Below are 19,366 nucleotides of genomic sequence, written 5' to 3'. Positions count from 1 at the left end.
GAATGTTTTCTGTGAGGGTTAGGTTTAGGGGTAGGGTTAGGTTTAGGGGATAGAATATAAAGTTTGTACAGTATAAAAACCATTATGTCTATGGAAAGTCCCCATAAAACATGGAAACACAACATGTGTGTGTGTGTGTGTGTGTGTGTGTGTGTGTGTGTCAGATTGAGAGTTAAAGCCATATGTGCACACTGTGAACACTTTTCCAAAGTCAATTATTTCATACCTTACCTGAATGTATAGAATTTTTCATTGTTATCCTCTTTTATCAGCATTTAAACAAAGCATGACAATCATAGGTTGGTACAGAGATGTTTTATATATATATATATATATATATATATATATAGACCATTTTTCACTCCTTTCTTCCATTTTCCTTTTTTATCATTCTCCGGGCCATGAAGGTAATGATAACTGCTGAGTGTAATCTTATATAGTCTTAAGAGGAATTTTTATGTATCTTTGTTATTTACTTTAATTATCTTGTGCTTTTGTACTGATAATGGTCATATGACTGTTTTGTACTTTTTATTGTTTGTCAAATCCATTAATTTAGTAGCTATTTAAAAAAGGCCTGTCCAAAACGTAAATGTATTTATTGAAACAATTATCATCAACATGTACAAGCGATGAACAACTGAGATAGTTAAAGCACATTTTTACATAGATTACACATTTATTGTTTTTCCATTTAACTGAAAAGAAATTGGTCACAATAATCCAAATAAAATACATGCTGCAGTTCATGAAAAATGACTTGATGACTCTGTGTGTGTGTGTGTGTGTGTGTGTGTGTGTGTGTGTGTGTGTGTGTGTGTGTGTGTGTGTGTGTGTGTGTGTGTGTGTGTGGCAGTCTAGAAGCAATCTTACTTTGAATGGGCTCTTTTTTTAGTGTTTCTTCAGTACGGCAATAAAAAGAGGTTATAGGAAGGTCATTTACACATTTTGTTACTCGTATGAGCTCAGAAAAGTGAGTGCATCTTTTGAAATCCATTTGAAACATTTAAGATCATAATTTTTATACATTTTATTTTGTTGTTGTAATTTATAGATTTCATTGTATTATTTAAAAAAAAAAGATACTTTTCTATAACCACAGAAAACTAAATGAAATTATGGTAAGCTCCGACGGTCTGAAACCTTTTTGAAATTAACATAATTTCATGTAGTTTTTCTTGTGAATTTTTGTATTCATAAATGACTACAGAGATACACACTTTCACATAAACACCAACATTAGTTATAATTGAAAGAGTAAAAAAGTGGTACTGCAGTTTTTTATAACAATAGTGAATGCCCATTAGAATAAAATGATTTAGTGTAGTAGGATTATAGCACATGACAGACAACAAAGTATTCCATTAAATAAACATAACAAGCTATCAAGGCAAATTTCCAGAATTTATGGACATTTTGTGTTTGTATATTACACTTGTTTGTATTGCAAGCCGTTTCGACATTATATCACATGCAGGTAATTCATTATATATATTGACAATTACATTTTTTACTAGTTAAAATGCTCATTCTTGATACCTGTAATTACGTTTGCACTAGTAAAAACTGTCATTTTTAACATCCAAAAAATGACATTATTACTCATGAAAATACCTGTTGATATAAAAATGTAATTTCCTCTAATAAAATAATTATTGATAGCTGTAACTGCATTTTAAATAGTAAAACTTCACAATGATCAAAATGCAATTACAGATATCTATGCAACTACACAAATCAACGGTGTACTTCATCATAGTGAAAATTCTAATTTTTGAAATTATTAATTACATTGACACAAATATCCATTCCAAATATCAACAGTTGAATTAGAATAGATGCAAACATGCATATTTTTTATATCTGTACATTTATTTCATTATGTTAGATTTGATATTTCAAATATCCAGAAATATAACAATAAACTGCAGAGTAATTAAAGATAAAATAAAAGGCTTTCTCACTTGCTACAATAACATTAAATATATCTGAAATGAACATTGCCGCTAGTGATAAACAAAAATATTATCCTTAGCTAAAAATGCACTTCAAAATACTAGTTGTAATCCAATTTTTTTATATCAGTAAAGAGGCATTTGCACTTGTAACAATGTAATATTGATATTTAAAAAAAAAAAAAAAATTGTTACCTAAAAAGTATGTATTTCCTTGTGTAATGACATCACTTTTCATAGAATTAAGAATTCAAGAATTACAATTTTTACTAGTAGAAATTCCATTGCTAGTGAAAACTTAATTACAGATATCTATAATTCATATCCTGCATGTGATTAAATGTCGAAAAGGCTTGACGTGTCATTTGCTTGTTGTGATAAGACAATGTTCACATAGTCAGTGTCAAACAAGTACACTTGGAGCATTCGAGCATAGATCTAAAGTCTTTGTTAAAAACACCTTATTTCATTTTTTATAAACTGTAATGTTGTTTACAGTTTGAAATGATATAGTGTTATTTTGCACAGTCCACTGACGATCACTAACAACATAAATCTGTTGTCTGGTCATGATTAACAATGTGAAATATATGCTCCATTCTTAGTTCTATGAGCTTCTGTGCTGTCACAACATATGCAACATTATCAAGACATCTAAAATGATCAAACACGTGACACTGAGAGGTCTTTATGTGTCCTGCTGGGTGCATTCTTATGAACAGTTACTAAAACACTTGTTTAATGTTTTAGAGAGATTCAGCGCTGGGAATGATAGAGCCGGAGATCTGTGGGGGAGGCAGAGCTTTCTCAAGCTGCTCTTTGTGTGTGTGTGTGTGTTGCACCACATATGGAGTTATGTCTTCATCCCAGGATATGGCTTGAGCCTGTGTAGCGTAGTCTTCTCTTTAACAGTCTGTGGTAAAGAGAAATATGGACAAAACTTTTTCATTAATAGTATAATTTTATGGTTCTGAACAATTTGTTCACCACTGATTATATAATTCGGTAACACTTTACAATAAGATGGTATTCCTAAACATGAGTTTTTCATTAGTTAAAATGAACTGACAATGATCAATAGTTAAACAGCACTCATTAATATAGGTTATTGTTCATTTCTACACACACTACGACATTTTAACATTAAAAGTTGTATTTAACATAAAGTTGTATTAACTTAAAGAAAGAAATGCTGAACTAACAATGAACAACATTTTTTCAGCATTTATTAATCCTGGTTTAAGTTAATTTCAACATGATTTAATACATTTTAACATAAATAGTTCTATAAATTAACATTAATTAATGGATTATAAACTAAACTAATATTAACAATAAACAATGGTGTATTTGTAAATGTATATTAACCAAGATTAATAAATGCTGTTAAATATTGTTGTTAGTTCATGAAACCTTGCGCATTTACAAAAGTGAACAAATAAAACCTGGTTGTAAAGAGTGAGCAAAATACCAAATGCTGTGCTATTTTACTGTATTTTAAGCTCACAGTTTTTCATTCATTCAAATCTTGTTTTTATTTGAGCATTTGAGGTGTGTTCTACATTTACCTGCAGTGTATTCTAATTTGTATTTATTATCTCTGACACATTCAAGTGACCTTCTGCTAGTGTGAAGAACTACCGCACCCCCTAGAGGTTCAGTGTGGACACTGCTGTCAGCATAGAGTTGTATGCACAGGTTCATTTAAAACAGTGAGTTCTTTACCTGAGGGCTTAAAGGCTGTAAGCTGAACCACCTGAAATAAAAGAGGTGGGTATAATAGTAATGAAAAATAATAATGCCTTTTTCTCTGGCCATTATGCAGTTTGCTGCTTACCTGACTTTTGTTGGCTTGTTTTAATGAGAAACTCACAGTGCTTTCATCTTTATAACGCTCTAAAGAGAGAATGATAGAAATGTTGCATTCTGTGAAAAAAAAAAATTACTAAAAAGTTCACATTTTGGGGTGAATCTCACGAAACCTGCGTAAAACATGTTTGCATCATATTTCACCACAAAATCATACGGAAGCCCTGAAATGCAAGATGACAAAAAAATGCAATAGGTTAAAATTGTTTTGCAGGTGTCTTAGTGGCTTTCCTGAGCATACGTCCTAATTGTTTTCTCTCTGAATGCCATATGAAACATACCCTGCATTCCAAATGGGATAACTCACCCTCCAAAGGGCACTTTGAAGGGAAAACAATCATGATAGTCAAGCTGTAATATCGATTCTAACAGAATTTCCAATAAAAATGACTTATGCACTGTACAAACATACCTAAAACACATAGCTACTCTCTGACCTGTGCTGTTTTTGGAGGATGACTTAAAATGACTTAAAATTACCATTATTTTTGAGCCCCACACCTTTTAGCCCTTCAAAGCTCTCACAGTGGATCGTAAAGTCTTTGAAGGGAATAGGGGTGATCACTTCTAATGGAACACACCCATACACTCACTGAGCACTTTATTAGGAACACCTGTACACCTATTTATTTATGAGATTATCTAATGAGCCAATCGTGTGGCAGTAGTGCAATTCATATACAGGTCAGGAGCTACAGTTAATGTTCACATCAACCATCAGAATGGGGAACAAATGTGATCTCAGTGATTTCGACCATGGCATGATTGTTGATGCCAGATGGGCTGGTTTGAGTATTTCTGTAACTGCTGATCTCCTGGGATTTTCACACACAACAGTCTCTAGACTTTACTCAGAATGGTGCCAAAAACATCCAGCGAGCGGCAGTTCTGCAGATGGAAACGCCTTGTTGATGTGTGAGGTCAATGGAGAATGACCAGACTGGTTCGAGCTGACAGAAAGGATGCAGTAACCACTCTGTGCAATTGTGGTGAGCAGAATAGCATCCAAGAATGAACAACACGTCGAACCTTGAGGCAGATGGGCTACAGCAGCAGAAGATCACGTCGGGCACTTCATTAGGACCATAGTGTTCATTATAAAGTGCTCAGCTCTGTATGTAATCTGAGGTATATTCATTTAATTGTGAGATTTCAAGTATTAGAAGACCTTCTCATATTATGTTTTTATTTCTTAATTTAGATTTGCGAAACATTCGTGTTATTGTATTATACTATAAAATAAATCCATAAATCAACAGATAAAGTACCACAGACATTCTGTCACCATAAAAGCATAAGATTTAATGCTTAATGATAGTGGCATCTTGTGGCTGAGGTTGGTACTACATGCTAATTTTTAGTTAGCAAGAAAATTAATTCTCACATGTTGCCTCTCAGGAGAAAACGAATTTCAGAGAGAGAGAGAAAAAAAAGAAAAGTAGAACATAGGCTCAGGAGGAAACAAAGACAACTAAAAACTAAGTGCAATTCTATATTTTTTTTCATCTTGTATTTCAGGGCTTCCATAAAATAAAAAAGAAAAAAGAAATTTCAGTCAAATTTTTTTTTCATCTTGCGGTTCAGGGCTGATGTAAAATCAAAATAAATAAATGAAAAATGTAATTTTGCTTAAAGTATTTTTAAGAACATTAATATAATAATTTTTTATTTTATACATCTTACATTATTTTTATGACAATTTAAAATAATTATTTTATTACATTAATTTCAGTAATGTGTCTAATATGTATCACCATAGAGAATAATGTGAATAACAAATAAGTGTAATTTCTAGATACGTTTTGATAATGAGAATTTCAAGTCAAATGTGCTTAGTTGCCATGAAAATGTCACAATGCAAAAGATGTTCCAATAGTTTCCAATAATTCCAATAAACTGTCAACCATTATGATGAGATGAGAAATTACATATAGGTAATTTATGTGAAAATAATACCAAAGCTATATAGGCCAACCTTTAATTTATGCTGACTTAAATAAAAATAATAAAAAAGATAATCTAATAGGGATCACAAAAAGTAAAATGTAAATGTTACAATGGAAATAAATCTTAATGGTCCTAAAAATAGATTTTATTTTCTTTATACAAAATATAATTTCTTATTTTTGTCTTTTGATTTTGGGGTGAAATGTAACCTGGATATTTTTGTGAGATACAGCATTGAGTAAATAATTCACACAAAAAATGTTACAACTGTAAAAAACATTACAACACGCAAATGTAGTGGCAGATACACATACTGTATGCAGTGAAACACACACCATTCTTAAAGACCAGAGAGTTGACTGTGGAGCTGGTGATGGGAGTGCCGCTCTCACTGCTCTCTCGACTGGACTGAGTTGGCAGGCTGTGAACCCATGAGCCACTGGCAGATTTTTGAGAGGGCAAGAAGCTGACAGGTTGAGAGCAGTTCTTTAAGAAGAAATGACAGCAAAAATGAGACCAATAGAAACAGGCCAGTTAGGGGTAACTTTTAACTCAGCAGAAACAAAACATTTAAAAAGGTCTTACTGTAAACGACAAGGCTTTCCGTTTCTCCTGAATTCTTCTTATAGCGCTCCGCACCTACATCATTATACAACATTCAGCTTTAATATTCAGTTTACATTTATAAAGGAAAGTATGTAATTTTTCTATTTTAGAGATGTAATGTTCAACTTGAGAGAAATTAATGTAGATGTCATACCTCACTGTTGTAAACTGCATACACCAAAAAAATGTACAGGCCCTAGAAAGAGAGAGAGAGATGTTTAGTAGTATACCAAGGCTCACTTGTGCTTGTGATTTAAATGTATGCTGTTTATATTTTAATTTGCAAAAAATGTTCCTTTTATGGAACAATAATAATAAAAAAACATTCTCACATAAATATATACACAGGTGGCCAAAAGTTGGGAATAATGTACAGATTTTGCTGTTTTGGAAGGAAATTGGTCCTTTAATTCACCAAAGTGGTCCTTCTGGGCATACGGGGAGCTCCATTTGAACCCCTAGAGTGAGCTGAGCTAAAGGTGCTCTCCTTGAAAACTGCCCTACTGATGGCGCTCACCTCCATCAAGAGGGTAGGGGACCTGCAGGCGTTCTCTGTCAGTGAACTGTGCCTGGAGTTCGGTCCGGGTCACTCTCACATCTCTACAAACAGAGGATCGCCCACTGGGTCATTGACGGCATTTCTATGATATACCACGCCCAGGATGTGCCGTCCCATGCGGATGTAGCGGCTTACTGGGCTCTGACTTATGGTGCCTCTTTAGCAGACATCTGCAGAGCTGTGGGCTGGGCAACACCCAACACCATTGCAAGGTTCTAAAACCTCCGGGTTCATCCCATGTATTGTCAGGTTCAAACAGGTATGTTTTGGGACAGCTGGCCGGGTGTATCGCTTGCATATAGCACCTTTCCCCTCCCTTGAGGCGAAGACGTGCGCTGTATTGGGGAAGGTGCTCCACATGCGTTGGTTATCCCATTGATAACCCTGTGTGACCTATCTCCCGCCAAACGGTTTCCCCGTTGGTAAACCAGATCTTCCTTGGGCAGAGGCCTCTTTGTCCCCGGTCACCATGTTTGCAGTAACCCCCCAATGGGTTCCTCCGAGACGATGTGCTTCCGACCGGACTCGGTAAGAGCATGTGTCATATTCCCACTCTACAGTCCCCCCACCCCCTCCAGATGTGGTGTGGTCTACACGGTGGCCACCTCGTTGGAGGGACACCCCCCGATGTGGATGGCCCCAGCTGAACGATTTCATTCCTCTTGGGGAGGAAAAAGAGAAAAGGCCGCGGTCAGCCGGACCTTATATTTTGAGCAAACGGCTTGTCCCCGAGGTGCAAGGGACCATTTAACACCCACAAGTGCATGGGGGGTAGTTACGTGTTGGCCTGGTGCGCTGGCTACGAGGCACACAGAGTTCTGCCCGTCTTGCACCGCCGTCCACGTAACACAGTTCAGTAGTTGTGGCGTTTTCCATAGGGACCCCTAGTGTCACTACATCAACACAACGTCGAGTGAGTGACAGAAGGGGAACGTCTCGTTTACTGACGTAACCTCCATTCCCTGATGGAGGGAACAAGATGTTGTGTCCCTCCTGCTACAACACTGAACCACCCTCTGAAATGGCCAGGACATTGTCTCGGCTCCTCAGTGCGAAACTTGAATGTGGTTTGCATCACCAGCTCCTTATATACTGCATGCTAATTCCAATCACCAATTTTTTATTGGGCTTTTCTCAAAGATCAGAGATGTCTGGGACTCCCAGGAGCAACCCCTAGTGGCACTACATTGACACAACATCTTGTTCCCTCCATCAGAGAACGGAGATTACGGTAGTAACCAAGACGATTTCTTACAAAGGAGTACAATACAGTCTTCAAAGACAAAGGACAACTGGCTCTAACAAGGACAGAAAGAGATGTGGAAGGCCCAGATATACAACTAAACCGTCACTCCCCCCCAAGTCTGTAAATTGATGTCATCTCTGGCGACCAAGGCCTACAGTGCCGCTGGACAGGCTGCCTCCACCCTGCATGCCATGGCCCTCCTGCAAGTCCACCAGGCCAAGGCGCTAAAGATCTGCACTTGGGTAGTCCTGATCCTGATGTGCTGCAGGAACTGCGCTTGGCAACCGACCTCGCTCTCCAGGCCACGAAGATCACGGCGCGTACACTCGGACAGGCGATGGCCACCTGCATGGTCCAGGAACGCCATCTGTGGCTGAATCTGGTCGAGATGCAGGACCCCAAAACAGACAGAGGCCATTCAACACATCTTGCCCTGCCACAGCTCAAGATCCCGCATTCCGTCTGCTCGCCGAGGACATCCCCCTGTGGATTTCTGCCATTGATCTGTGGCAAGCATATGTTGATTATTATTCAGCTCTTTGTCTGCTTTGGTGGACAGCGGAAAGGGAACGCTGTCTCCAAACAGAGGCTTGCCCACTGGATCGTGGACTACCAGACCCAGGCCGTGCCTGCCCCCTTGCGGGGCTCCAAGGAGTGGCTCCAAGGAGTGTGGCGTCCTTGTGGGCACTAGCCAATGGCACCTCTCTAGTGGACATCTGCAGAGCAGCCGGCTGGGCAACATACAATCTCCGGGTTGAGCCGGTCTCGTCCCATGTTTAGACCAGTCAGAACATGTAGAATTCGGTAATACGGTGAGAACAGCTAGCCGGGTTTATCGTTTGTGCATAGCGCCTTTCCCTTCCCCTGAGGTGAAGATGTGCGCTCTACTCCCCCAGTTGAGTTCACAAGTCACAGACCCTGGGTGTCCTTGCTCCCTAGCCCTCTGGCTCCGAACTCAGCGGAGGAAGATCGCAGACCCACCGCAGGCACTGACTTTCCTGCGCTGGAATAGGTGCTCCACAGGTTCTGATTATTCCAATATCTCCTGTGATGTATTTCCCCTGTCGGCGGACCGCGTCTCCCTTGGGCAGAGCTCCCTCTGCCCGACAGTCGCTGTGTTTGTAGAGCTCCTCCCTAAGGGATGTAGGGAACTATATAATGGCGTTGGGGAAGATTAAGTGCAGTCTTTTCGCACGCAGCAGCTTGCTTGCACCTGCATTAGCAGTCCACGTAACACGTTCAGTGGTGTGGCATTTTTAGATAGGGACCCCAAGTGTCACTACATCAACACGACGTTGAGTGAGTGACAGAAGGGGAATGTTTCGGTTATTGTCGTAACGTCCACTCCCTGATGGAGGGAACGAGACATTGTGTCCCTCTTGCAACAACACAGTACTAAGCCGCTGAAATGGCCGGGACATACTCTTGGCTCCTCAGCTCAAAACATGTCTGAACAGACGCATGCTTCCCTCCTTTTATAACCGTATGTCTGGGGGAGGGGCATGCAAATACTGTTCACCAATTCTCATTGGCCTTTTCTCAAAGATAAGAGGTAACCGAGGCTCTCGAGAGACCCCTAGTGTCACTACATTGACACAACATCTTGTTCCCTCCATCAGGGAATGGAGGTTACAACAGTAACGGAGACGGTTTTGCTCAAAACATTTTGTTTTTAGTCCCTGCATATAGACAAAAACACAACAGTTCTGTATAACTCCTAAATAGGAGTTACAATTAGCTCAGAGATCTCAGCTACATAAAACATTTATGACAGATCTGCACTAACTAATTATATCAGAAGAGCTTCCTTTCAGTGACATATCCAACTCATGATCTCCTCCTTTTTCTTTGTATGTGTGTGTGTGTGTCTCTCCCCATTTCCCTATATTTGTTTCGGACTCTCTCTATCTCTTTCCCAGACACACAGTAAATCTCTCATTCATTGAAGTCATGGGAGGAAGAACAAGAAAGAAAAAAACAACTACATGAAGCAGAAAAAGAGTGGAAGCTAAGCACTGACTGAGTTGTGAGTTTGAGGGAGGAAAGAGAAAGATGCTCTCTCATTCTTCAGTTACATTCAGCCGTGAATACTGTGCATTACCTGAAAAGCATTGAGTGTGATGAACAGATAGGTCAGAACAATAGATAAGTGTTGCAACACACCGCACAGCCAGGTCAGACCTAACACTGGCAACAAGATCAGCACTGGACGGGTTGCTGCCCTGCACACACACACAAACACAATTAAATTATCAGATTTAAAAAGGACACAAAGGTGCAATTTTTTATTTATGCTGTGCTGTCCGATATGGCAGTTGTCTTGGGCTTATACTGGCATCTAGTGGCATAAATGAACCTCACGTGAAAGCAAACTTTTTAGCAGGCTACTGATATGACTGGAGTCTTCATCGTAACTTTACATCATTTTCAAAATACTTTCCAAAATTTTGGAATTTCCTTCTTTAATTAGGAAAAAATTACTAAGTGCACCTTTAATTATGCTCATACTTGCCATAGTTTTACCATAATTTTTAGATGTGTACCACATTATTCTTTGAAATACTCTGGATTACCATGTAAATAATTTGCCATATGTAAGGAATAATGTAGTCATTATTGCCAAATAGGATGGTGTTCAGGTATCGCTCAGCTTTTCAATATGACAATGAGGGCGTTTCATTTGCAAAATAAATGCAATACTGACCAGCTAACTGTACAGTATCCAGCTAATTACACTAACTCCTTAACAAATAAAAAAATGTAATTGACATGAAATATTGATTTCAGTTAAAATTATTGTATCTTGCAAGATGGAAGATGCTCCACATTGAAATATGGAAATTGGTTGCCTAGGACAACACTCAATTATACAGTTTAGCAGTCATTATACAACAATATTTGACCAAGAAATGTCTCAATGACAATCAGAAAACGTTGATCATTAGGTACCATGGTATTATCAACTAATACCATCGCTCTATTATGCAAGTTTTTGTAAGGATGCAGGTTTTTCTTAAGCAGCAGGTTTATTTACTGATACCCCATAACACACACCGCACAACATTGGTTGCTTTCTCTGAAAATATAAATTGAGGGTACAAATATTGCAAACACAATCACATTGAAGGCAATCTATAAAAAAAACATTGCAAAAATTACATATTTAAAAGGTGAATAAACTGGCTAAGCATCTCAGTTTTATAAGTCTGGAATAAGACTGTTACATGAAAACTAATAATAGGAATGACTGTGTGTTTAAAAAGCTTACATTTTTTATGGACACCTCCAGGTCTCTGCTTAACTAAAATAATTTTTTTTAAAAACGGATAACGCAGGTTTCCCGATTGACTATAATTATATTATTTGTGATCTACACAACAAAATAGTGTAGAATCATTGATGTGCACTCTACTAGATTTAATTATGTAGGGTGATTAACCAATCAAGTATGTTCAATAACAGTGCAAACATTTTTTTTGCTGCTGATTAAATCCATATAAAGTTGCAATATGTAAAAATGTTCTTGCCAACAAGTGAACGGCTTGTAACACAACTTAAAAAATTAGCCCTTCCCGGACTTCCTAGGTTGTCTATTAAAGCCTGTAGACTCCAAGGAAAATCCAAAGGATGTGACGTTTATGTGCACTCCCAAGAGCCTTGCCTCAGACAGTACAGTAGCTTCTCTTCCGCTATTCAACAGTGACAACAAACTGCAAAACAACGTAACGTTATGTTAGAGATGGAATTCAGCAAACGTCCAGCTCGCAGCACAACACTGACTCATACACAAACAAAAAAACAAAATGTATCTACTGAATTCCGTCTGGCTAAGAGGGATCATGATCGTGGTCGAGCAAAAAGTAGAGTGAACATCGGCAGGGCATTTGATTCCTGTAGGGACAGTCATTCGGTTTTGGGGATCAAAATCGATCCTGAATTGCCGTTCTTCTTATTGGACAGGTAAGCTTACATAACTGCAAAGCATGTGAAACATAGTGCCATAAGGATTGATCTGTGTAATTTTAACTACAGTAACACATGGAATGAATGCTAGATAATGTTCAAGATAATGCAAAAAGCTCCATTCATTAGTGTAACATAACTTGGTTATACAGAAAATATATACAGTATATTTTTATAAAACAATAGCGCATCAATATATCAAAATGACAGTTGAGATGGAATCACATCAATACTGAATTGTGTCAACATATTTATAATGTATAAGGCATATTTTATAAACAGCTACTATCATCATCCACCAAATTTAGCTAACAGCTATTGATAAAGTTGGCTAGTTAACTAACACCGACATATATTGGCTATTGTATAAATGCAGTCAATGTATCATGCAAAGAAAATGGATTACTTCAAACTACAGTCTCGCATTATCAGACCTATATCCACACTTTGTTTTAGCCCTGTTCCTGCACTGGAGAGTCAAATATAATATACAGTCTCAAAGTTTGTAGTAAAACAATCATAATTTTAATTATGCTACCTCATCTGTCAGCATGATGCCGGTGAATCACGGTGTCTCTTTGTACTTTACGTCATTGTTTTGCTCAATGCTCACTCGCTTACGTCCCCACGGAGTGTGTGCACGAGCACAAGCACAAGCAACAGGTCGCTGCTGCAGTTCACTTAATGGCCACAGGTGTCATTAATAACAAGGGTTTCTGAATCTTACATACTGCACCTTTAATTCAAATGAGCTAATGCAAAACCATTCTTGAGCTTAAAGTTAGCCCAACTTGAATAATTTTGGTTGACTTACAGTAACTGGAACTAGGCAGCGGATTTGTAGTTCCCTGCATGCTTTGCATGGGACTTAATGCGAAAAGTAAACATTTTTAAATTTAGTGTTATTTTATGTATTTTTGATCAAGACAAAATAGGGGATACTTGATTTTGTTTTATGTTTATTTATTTTAGGATTTGCTTAGGTTAAGGACGGGTACACAATGAACATGCTGTATGTTGGTTCACTCAAGGAGCAATTAGTACTTAGCATTTAGCATGCGAATGTTGGTATTGCTAGCTAAAAGTTAGCTAATTAGCCTAACCGTATAACATCAAAACCGAAATAAGTTTGAGGCAACGTAAGACAACGTTGTCTTTTTGGACAAAAAATTAATGAAGAAAAAGTATGCTGATGTAAATTAACTGATTCAACTTCACTGATACCGATTAAATCATGTAAATTCAGTGTAGCTAATTAAACAGAGGCTTTAGTTTCATTTTTACTGTTTTATGAAAGAAAGACTGCTACATACTAAAACAAGACCCAGAGGCGTAATTTTAGGTATGGATGATAGGGACATGTCCCGACCAACATTTTGACAATTTCATGTGGCACCTGTTACTTTTCTCAGTGTTGTTAAAAATGCACCAATCACAGTCATTTGTAAGATTTTTAAAAATATATATTTACATTAATTATTATTACGTGTGTGGATTTCCGTTGGTATTTTACGTTCAATCTTTGAAATTAGTAGAGTTAAACAAGCATACTTTTCGTGTACAAAAAAATTCCTGTCAAAAATGTATCCGTATTGAATGCTGCCCAATGGACGATTCTGCTTTTCAGATGGTATGGTGAGAAATCATGTCCCACCTGAAAATTGGGTCTCCCTCTGGCATCACAGCAATTCTATTGGCTGAGGGACCTATTAATGGGTACTTTATTCATTGCCTGAGTAGAAATCCATTAAAATCATTTTATGATATATGTTGAAATAACTTTGTAAATATGACATTTAATGACTTTTAAACAATAAGTTACACATAATAGTATATAAATGAAGTTATAGATTGTGAAATTAAAGATGTGTCATTGTTTGTGTTTTTCTGCTAACCTAGAATTCAGTGACATGCTATCACGATAACATGGTTTTTGCTCAGGCATTACAAACGGATACTCCCATGGGGATTTACTGGGCGGACTCTATTTATCATGACATTAGCTGACATTTATCTCTTTATTCGAACTTGTTATAATGTCAAAGGAAAAAATAATCACCAAGTAAGATCCAGTGTTTGAAGTTTTGAATCAGAGCTGGGCGTCAGCATTTTTGCTCTGCGGCGTGCACTGGCCACTGTAATCATGACAACCCTAAAAAGCACCACAGAATTGACCTGAAAACAGAGAACAACATCTAACATGAGAAAATACACAGTTTTATTTAAAATGCAAACAATTATTATTTTTTTAAAATACAATCTTTGGTGGGATAATCACACAAAGACATGTCCTGGTCAAATTTCACTCCAAAATCAAAAAGAACAATAATAAATTATATTCTGCATAAATCCATTTTCCTGAATGTGAAAGTATTCCATGATTCATAAAGGAAAGCCTGCTTTAGTTTTTTCCGGTCTCCAATGTTTTCACTCGCATCGGCAATAGCTAATCTATAGCTGATTGGAATGTCATAAAATATCGATATATCAATTATTTTTCAGAGCGTTATTTTATTGATACATTTTTGAGGTTTCGATATATTAACATAAGCCGACATTTAAATTAGAAGCCTAATTTTTGTGCCTTCAGATCACTGCCAGTTGCATTCCATTCAATGAAGTCTGACGTAATAGCTTTGGGAGACCACAAGGGGGCAATATAACATTTACTGAAGCTGGTCGCTACATGGAAGAGGCATCACACATACTGTACATTAACAGCTGATGACAGTCCAAAGTTAAGAACTTTTGTACTTCAAGAATAAACAAAGTGACTTTGATGAGTTTGTCGGTTATTGTATGAGACTGCTCAACTGAATGTTTTGAAATGGAAACATTTATTATGCAATTTCTCAGTATGTATCATTGAATAGGTCTTTCGTTCAAGCTGTAAAACCACAAAAAGACATACTTGTAAGTGAAAATACACTCACCTAAAGGATTATTAGGAACACCTGTTCAATTTCTCATTAATGCAATTATCTAATCAACCAATCACATGGCAGTTGCTTCAATTAATTTAGGGGTGTGGTCCTGGTCAAGACAATCTCCTGAACTCCAAACTGAATGTCAGAATGGGAAAGAAAGGTGATTTAAGCAATTTTGAGCGTGGCATGGTTGTTGGTGCCAGACGGGCCGGTCTGAGTATTTCACAATCTGCTCAGTTACTGGGATTTTCACGCACAACCATTTCTAGGGTTTACAAAGAATGGTGTGAAAAGGGAAAAACATCCAGTATCGCGGCAGTCCTGTGGGCAAAAATGCCTTGTTGATGCTAGAGGTCAGAGGAGAATGGGCCGACTGATTCAAGCTGATAGAAGAGCAACTTTGCCTGAAATAACCACTCGTTACAACCGAGGTATGCAGCAAAGCATTTGTGAAGCCACAACACGTACAACCTTGAGGCAGATGGGCTACAACAGCAGAAGACCCCACCGGGTACCACTCATCTCCACTACAAATAGGAAAAAGAGGCTACAATTTGCAAGAGCTCACCAAAATTGGACAGTTGAAGACTGGAAAAATGTTGCCTGGTCTGATGAGTCTCGATTTCTGTTGAGACATTCAGATGGTAGAGTCAGAATTTGGCGTAAACAGAATGAGAACATGGATCCATCATGCCTTGTTACCACTGTGCAGGCTGATGGTGGTGGTGTAATGGTGTGGGGGATGTTTTCTTGGCACACTTTAGGCCCCTTAGTGCCAATTGGGCATCGTTTAAATGCCACAGCCTACCTGAGCATTGTTTCTGACCATGTCCATCCCTTTATGGCCACCATGTACCCATCCTCTGATGGCTACTTCCAGCAGGATAATGCACCATGTCACAAAGCTTGAATCATTTCAAATTGGTTTCTTGAACATGACAATGAGTTCACTGAACTAAAATGGCCCCCACAGTCACCAGATCTCAACCCAATAGAGCATCTTTGGGATGTGGTGGAATGGGAGCTTCGTGCCCTGGATGTGCATCCCACAAATCTCCATCAACTGCAAGATGCTATCCTATCAATATGGGCCAACATTTCTAAAGAATGCTTTCAGCACCTTGTTGAATCAATGCCACGTAGAATTAAGGCAGTTCTGAAGGCGAAAGGGGGTCAAACACAGTATTAGTATGGTGTTCCTAATAATCCTTTAGGTGAGTGTACATTGTTTAGGCTCTATTAAAGATACTTATACACAATATATCATTCAGTAATGATTAGTGTAAATAATCTATGTCTTTGTCATTTAATAATGATTTGGGACAAATTTAATGGAAAACTACACAAGTTGAGCTTTGTGGAGTTGCGGAATTTTTAACAGTGGAAAAACGCTCAGAATCGAATTACATATTAGTGTACTCTAATTCCAGTCATAACTCTTTATGTTTAGTTTTAAACTGAAAGAACAAAATGGCTATGGAAAATAAGCAACATTTCAATGATGTGCAACCTGTATCTATTTACATCTAAAAAATAATAAATTATTTCTAGCGCCAATGAAGGGAACTGCAAATGAAGTTTTCAAAACAGCTTTTCGAATACGTCCCTCTTCTACAGTTGTTCAAATAGTCAGATAGTCCAGTAACACCATTGGCCAAGTAATGTTGTTGGGGCGGGTCTAAGTGGGACGCTCTAAAAAAACCGAGGAATTAGCAGCACGGAGACACAGGGTTAACAGTTTTTAAAAAAAAAATGCCTACGAATGTCTTGCTTATAATTTTCTCTGCATATTAAGCTGGGAAAATATAATTCAGCTTTAAATTTCTTCTCATGGAGACCGGAACCAAAACAGTCAACATGGTACTGCCCAGTGATTAGTCGGGAAAACTGAATAAAATGATGCCTATTTTGCATAGTGACATAATTTTCATGATAGTTAGCACATTTCCGCCTAATCCTCATTACCGTAATGCGACAAATCTCATTCTCGTTACTCTGATAAAGTCACCCTGTTGAACACAAGGAGTTTTTGTATTATTAAAATTTTTATTCAAATGTGCATAAACTAAATCAAGTACAACAAACACTACTATCGTTTAAAAATATATTTGACCATTTATACAATATATCATGATTTATTTTCTTTGTGCACTTCTCATTTAATCTTTTGACTTTGGGGTGAAATATGACCCAGACAATTTCTTGTCAGGTTTTGTGAGATTCACTCTGACACTGTCCACATGGCATTTACATCACATTCATATAATTATTCATTTACTACACACTTTTATATTAAGTGTTTTTTGCTGTTCATACTACATAAACACAATCAGAACTGTACTGGATATGCTTAATAAAATAATCAATTATTATGAATTTACGAGACGCACACTCATTGTTAGGAAGTGCACACTTGTGACATACTTACAGCCAAAACAAAGATCACAGGCCCTGCAAAAGACCAAATGACATGTGACTGAATGTTCAGCCAGCAGTACTTCTCTGCTTTATACTGGTTCAACGAGGCTGTCAAAGTTATAGCAACTATAGCAACCGGCAGCCCTGAGAAAGACAAAGCAAATAAAGGTTTATAATCTGTCAAACAAAAAAAAAAACATAGTCTAATTGCATAGAAAAATAATAGCCCACCACTCAATTTAAGGTATCAAGTCTGTAGCACAAACGGTGCAGGACAAGTTATGCGTGCCATGGATGAGTTGCGCGTTATGTGTTACAGTACGTGCCTTAGCAAACACAAATAATGATGGTTCTCACCCCAGCCCAGCACGTAGTAAAGCTTCATTCTCCTCTCCTCACTGATGTTAACAGACACAACTTTACTCCAGAGCAGTAACCCCTCCACCAGCATCCAGCAGAAAGACGATAGGTAAAACAGATGAAGGAGTGCTGTCACCAGCCAACAGGCTTCCTGATCAACACCAACATATGTAAACATGCAATTTTGAGACATAGGCTAAAACATGTCCCACAATTATACCGGCCATTAGTTGAAAATAGCTACATATCCAATATCACTAGAAATGTTTCATTTTAATTTATCTTTATTTTAGAAATAAAAATATGATATTGCATATACTATAAATTAAACTATATATTACACACAAGACAAACAGAAATATTGATATGTATCTTTAAAATAAACATTACTACCATGTCCTGACAGAAGAAAGTAAAAAATAGTACTCTTTAAAAAGGTTTTAGAATTGTGTCTATACTTCTTCAACACCATCACATATTTATGAAAAGTCAACATTTATTTTCAAAAATAACATTCCAAAAAGTCTTATGCCATTCCACTAGACTGCAGCAACATCGAGAAAAAATATTTTTTCCTCTATCACCTTCCTTCAAAAATACTGAGACTTAGGCTTTTCCCAGTCAGTGGGCGTTTTCAAACCATTGAGATTCCCTAATTTCATTGGATAGTTAAGAAACGAGATTTACGTATGTAACTGCTGTTCTATGAGTTCTGGAGGACCTCCAGAGGCAGTGCCTAACACTGGATATTATTAACAAAGTCGCCTCGTGACCCAAGATGACATAGAGTCCTCCCCTATTTAACCCTGTGACTTCCAGCAAACTGTCCGAGTGACAGAGAACTCTGGCGGTCATCCAGAACTCAAAGAACCACAGTTACATACATAACTCTCGTTCTATTTCATTCTTACTGAATTCCAGAGGCAGTGCTTCACTCTGGATGACTCATAACAACAAGGTCATGAGGAGGCATGCTTACTGCTGAGAGGAAGTTGAAGGCCCCAATAGGACGGCCGATCAATAGCGCCAGGGGCAGCCACATTAACTCTATAAGATCTTTATAAAGTATCTGTAGATACCAATTAGCTGCCGCACAAATGTCTTAGGGGGGACACCCCTCAGTGCTGCCCAAGATGTGTAGATACCTTTAGTCAAGTGACATCTTACACCAGTTGTCATCAAATGGCTGTTGATCTTATAAGCCTGGGTGATTACCTCCACCTCCCAGTGTGATAACCTATGCTTCAAATAGTTGGTCTGATTGCCGCAAGATTTCTGAGGCCCTTAGTTAGACATGAAGGGCTCTCACTGGGCAACAGTTTGATTTGGACATAGGAGGATTAATCACTGCCAGCTTGTGATTCGCCCAGCACTTCTTTAGCTCATCTACACATTCCTTGGATGGGGTAACACTAAAAGCAGAAGGTTGCGAGGCTCTTTGAAAAAGGCACTGTTGGGGGCTGCCACAGTAGGGGCTGTGTCTAGGCTTAAACGTGACAATGCAGTACCGAGAGCT

General features: G+C 37.9%; 1 protein-coding gene across 2 annotated transcripts in view; it reads right to left on the bottom strand.

The window, feature by feature from the left end:
• Positions 1 to 602: 602 nt before the first annotated feature.
• adgrd2 (adhesion G protein-coupled receptor D2) overlaps positions 603 to 19,366 on the bottom strand; it is a 52,562-nt gene continuing 33,798 nt past the window's right edge. The window contains exons 17-26 of one of the 2 annotated variants that reach the window (XM_052094619.1): positions 17,848 to 18,001; positions 17,501 to 17,634; positions 14,205 to 14,320; positions 10,284 to 10,404; positions 6,532 to 6,573; positions 6,357 to 6,410; positions 6,107 to 6,257; positions 3,793 to 3,851; positions 3,681 to 3,711; positions 603 to 2,868 (exon numbers count right to left, since the gene is read on the bottom strand). In XM_052094619.1, the coding sequence (XP_051950579.1) occupies positions 2,861 to 2,868; positions 3,681 to 3,711; positions 3,793 to 3,851; positions 6,107 to 6,257; positions 6,357 to 6,410; positions 6,532 to 6,573; positions 10,284 to 10,404; positions 14,205 to 14,320; positions 17,501 to 17,634; positions 17,848 to 18,001 (870 nt within the window). In that variant the 3' untranslated portion in view covers positions 603 to 2,860. The remainder of the gene's footprint in view (positions 2,869 to 3,680; positions 3,712 to 3,792; positions 3,852 to 6,106; positions 6,258 to 6,356; positions 6,411 to 6,531; positions 6,574 to 10,283; positions 10,405 to 14,204; positions 14,321 to 17,500; positions 17,635 to 17,847; positions 18,002 to 19,366) is intronic. The other variant, XM_052094618.1, reaches the window with a different exon arrangement.

The sequence above is a fragment of the Xyrauchen texanus genome, chromosome 27 (assembly GCF_025860055.1).
Source record: "Xyrauchen texanus isolate HMW12.3.18 chromosome 27, RBS_HiC_50CHRs, whole genome shotgun sequence".
Classification (NCBI taxonomy): domain Eukaryota; kingdom Metazoa; phylum Chordata; class Actinopteri; order Cypriniformes; family Catostomidae; genus Xyrauchen; species Xyrauchen texanus.
This window is presented reverse-complemented; position numbering and strand designations above follow the sequence as displayed.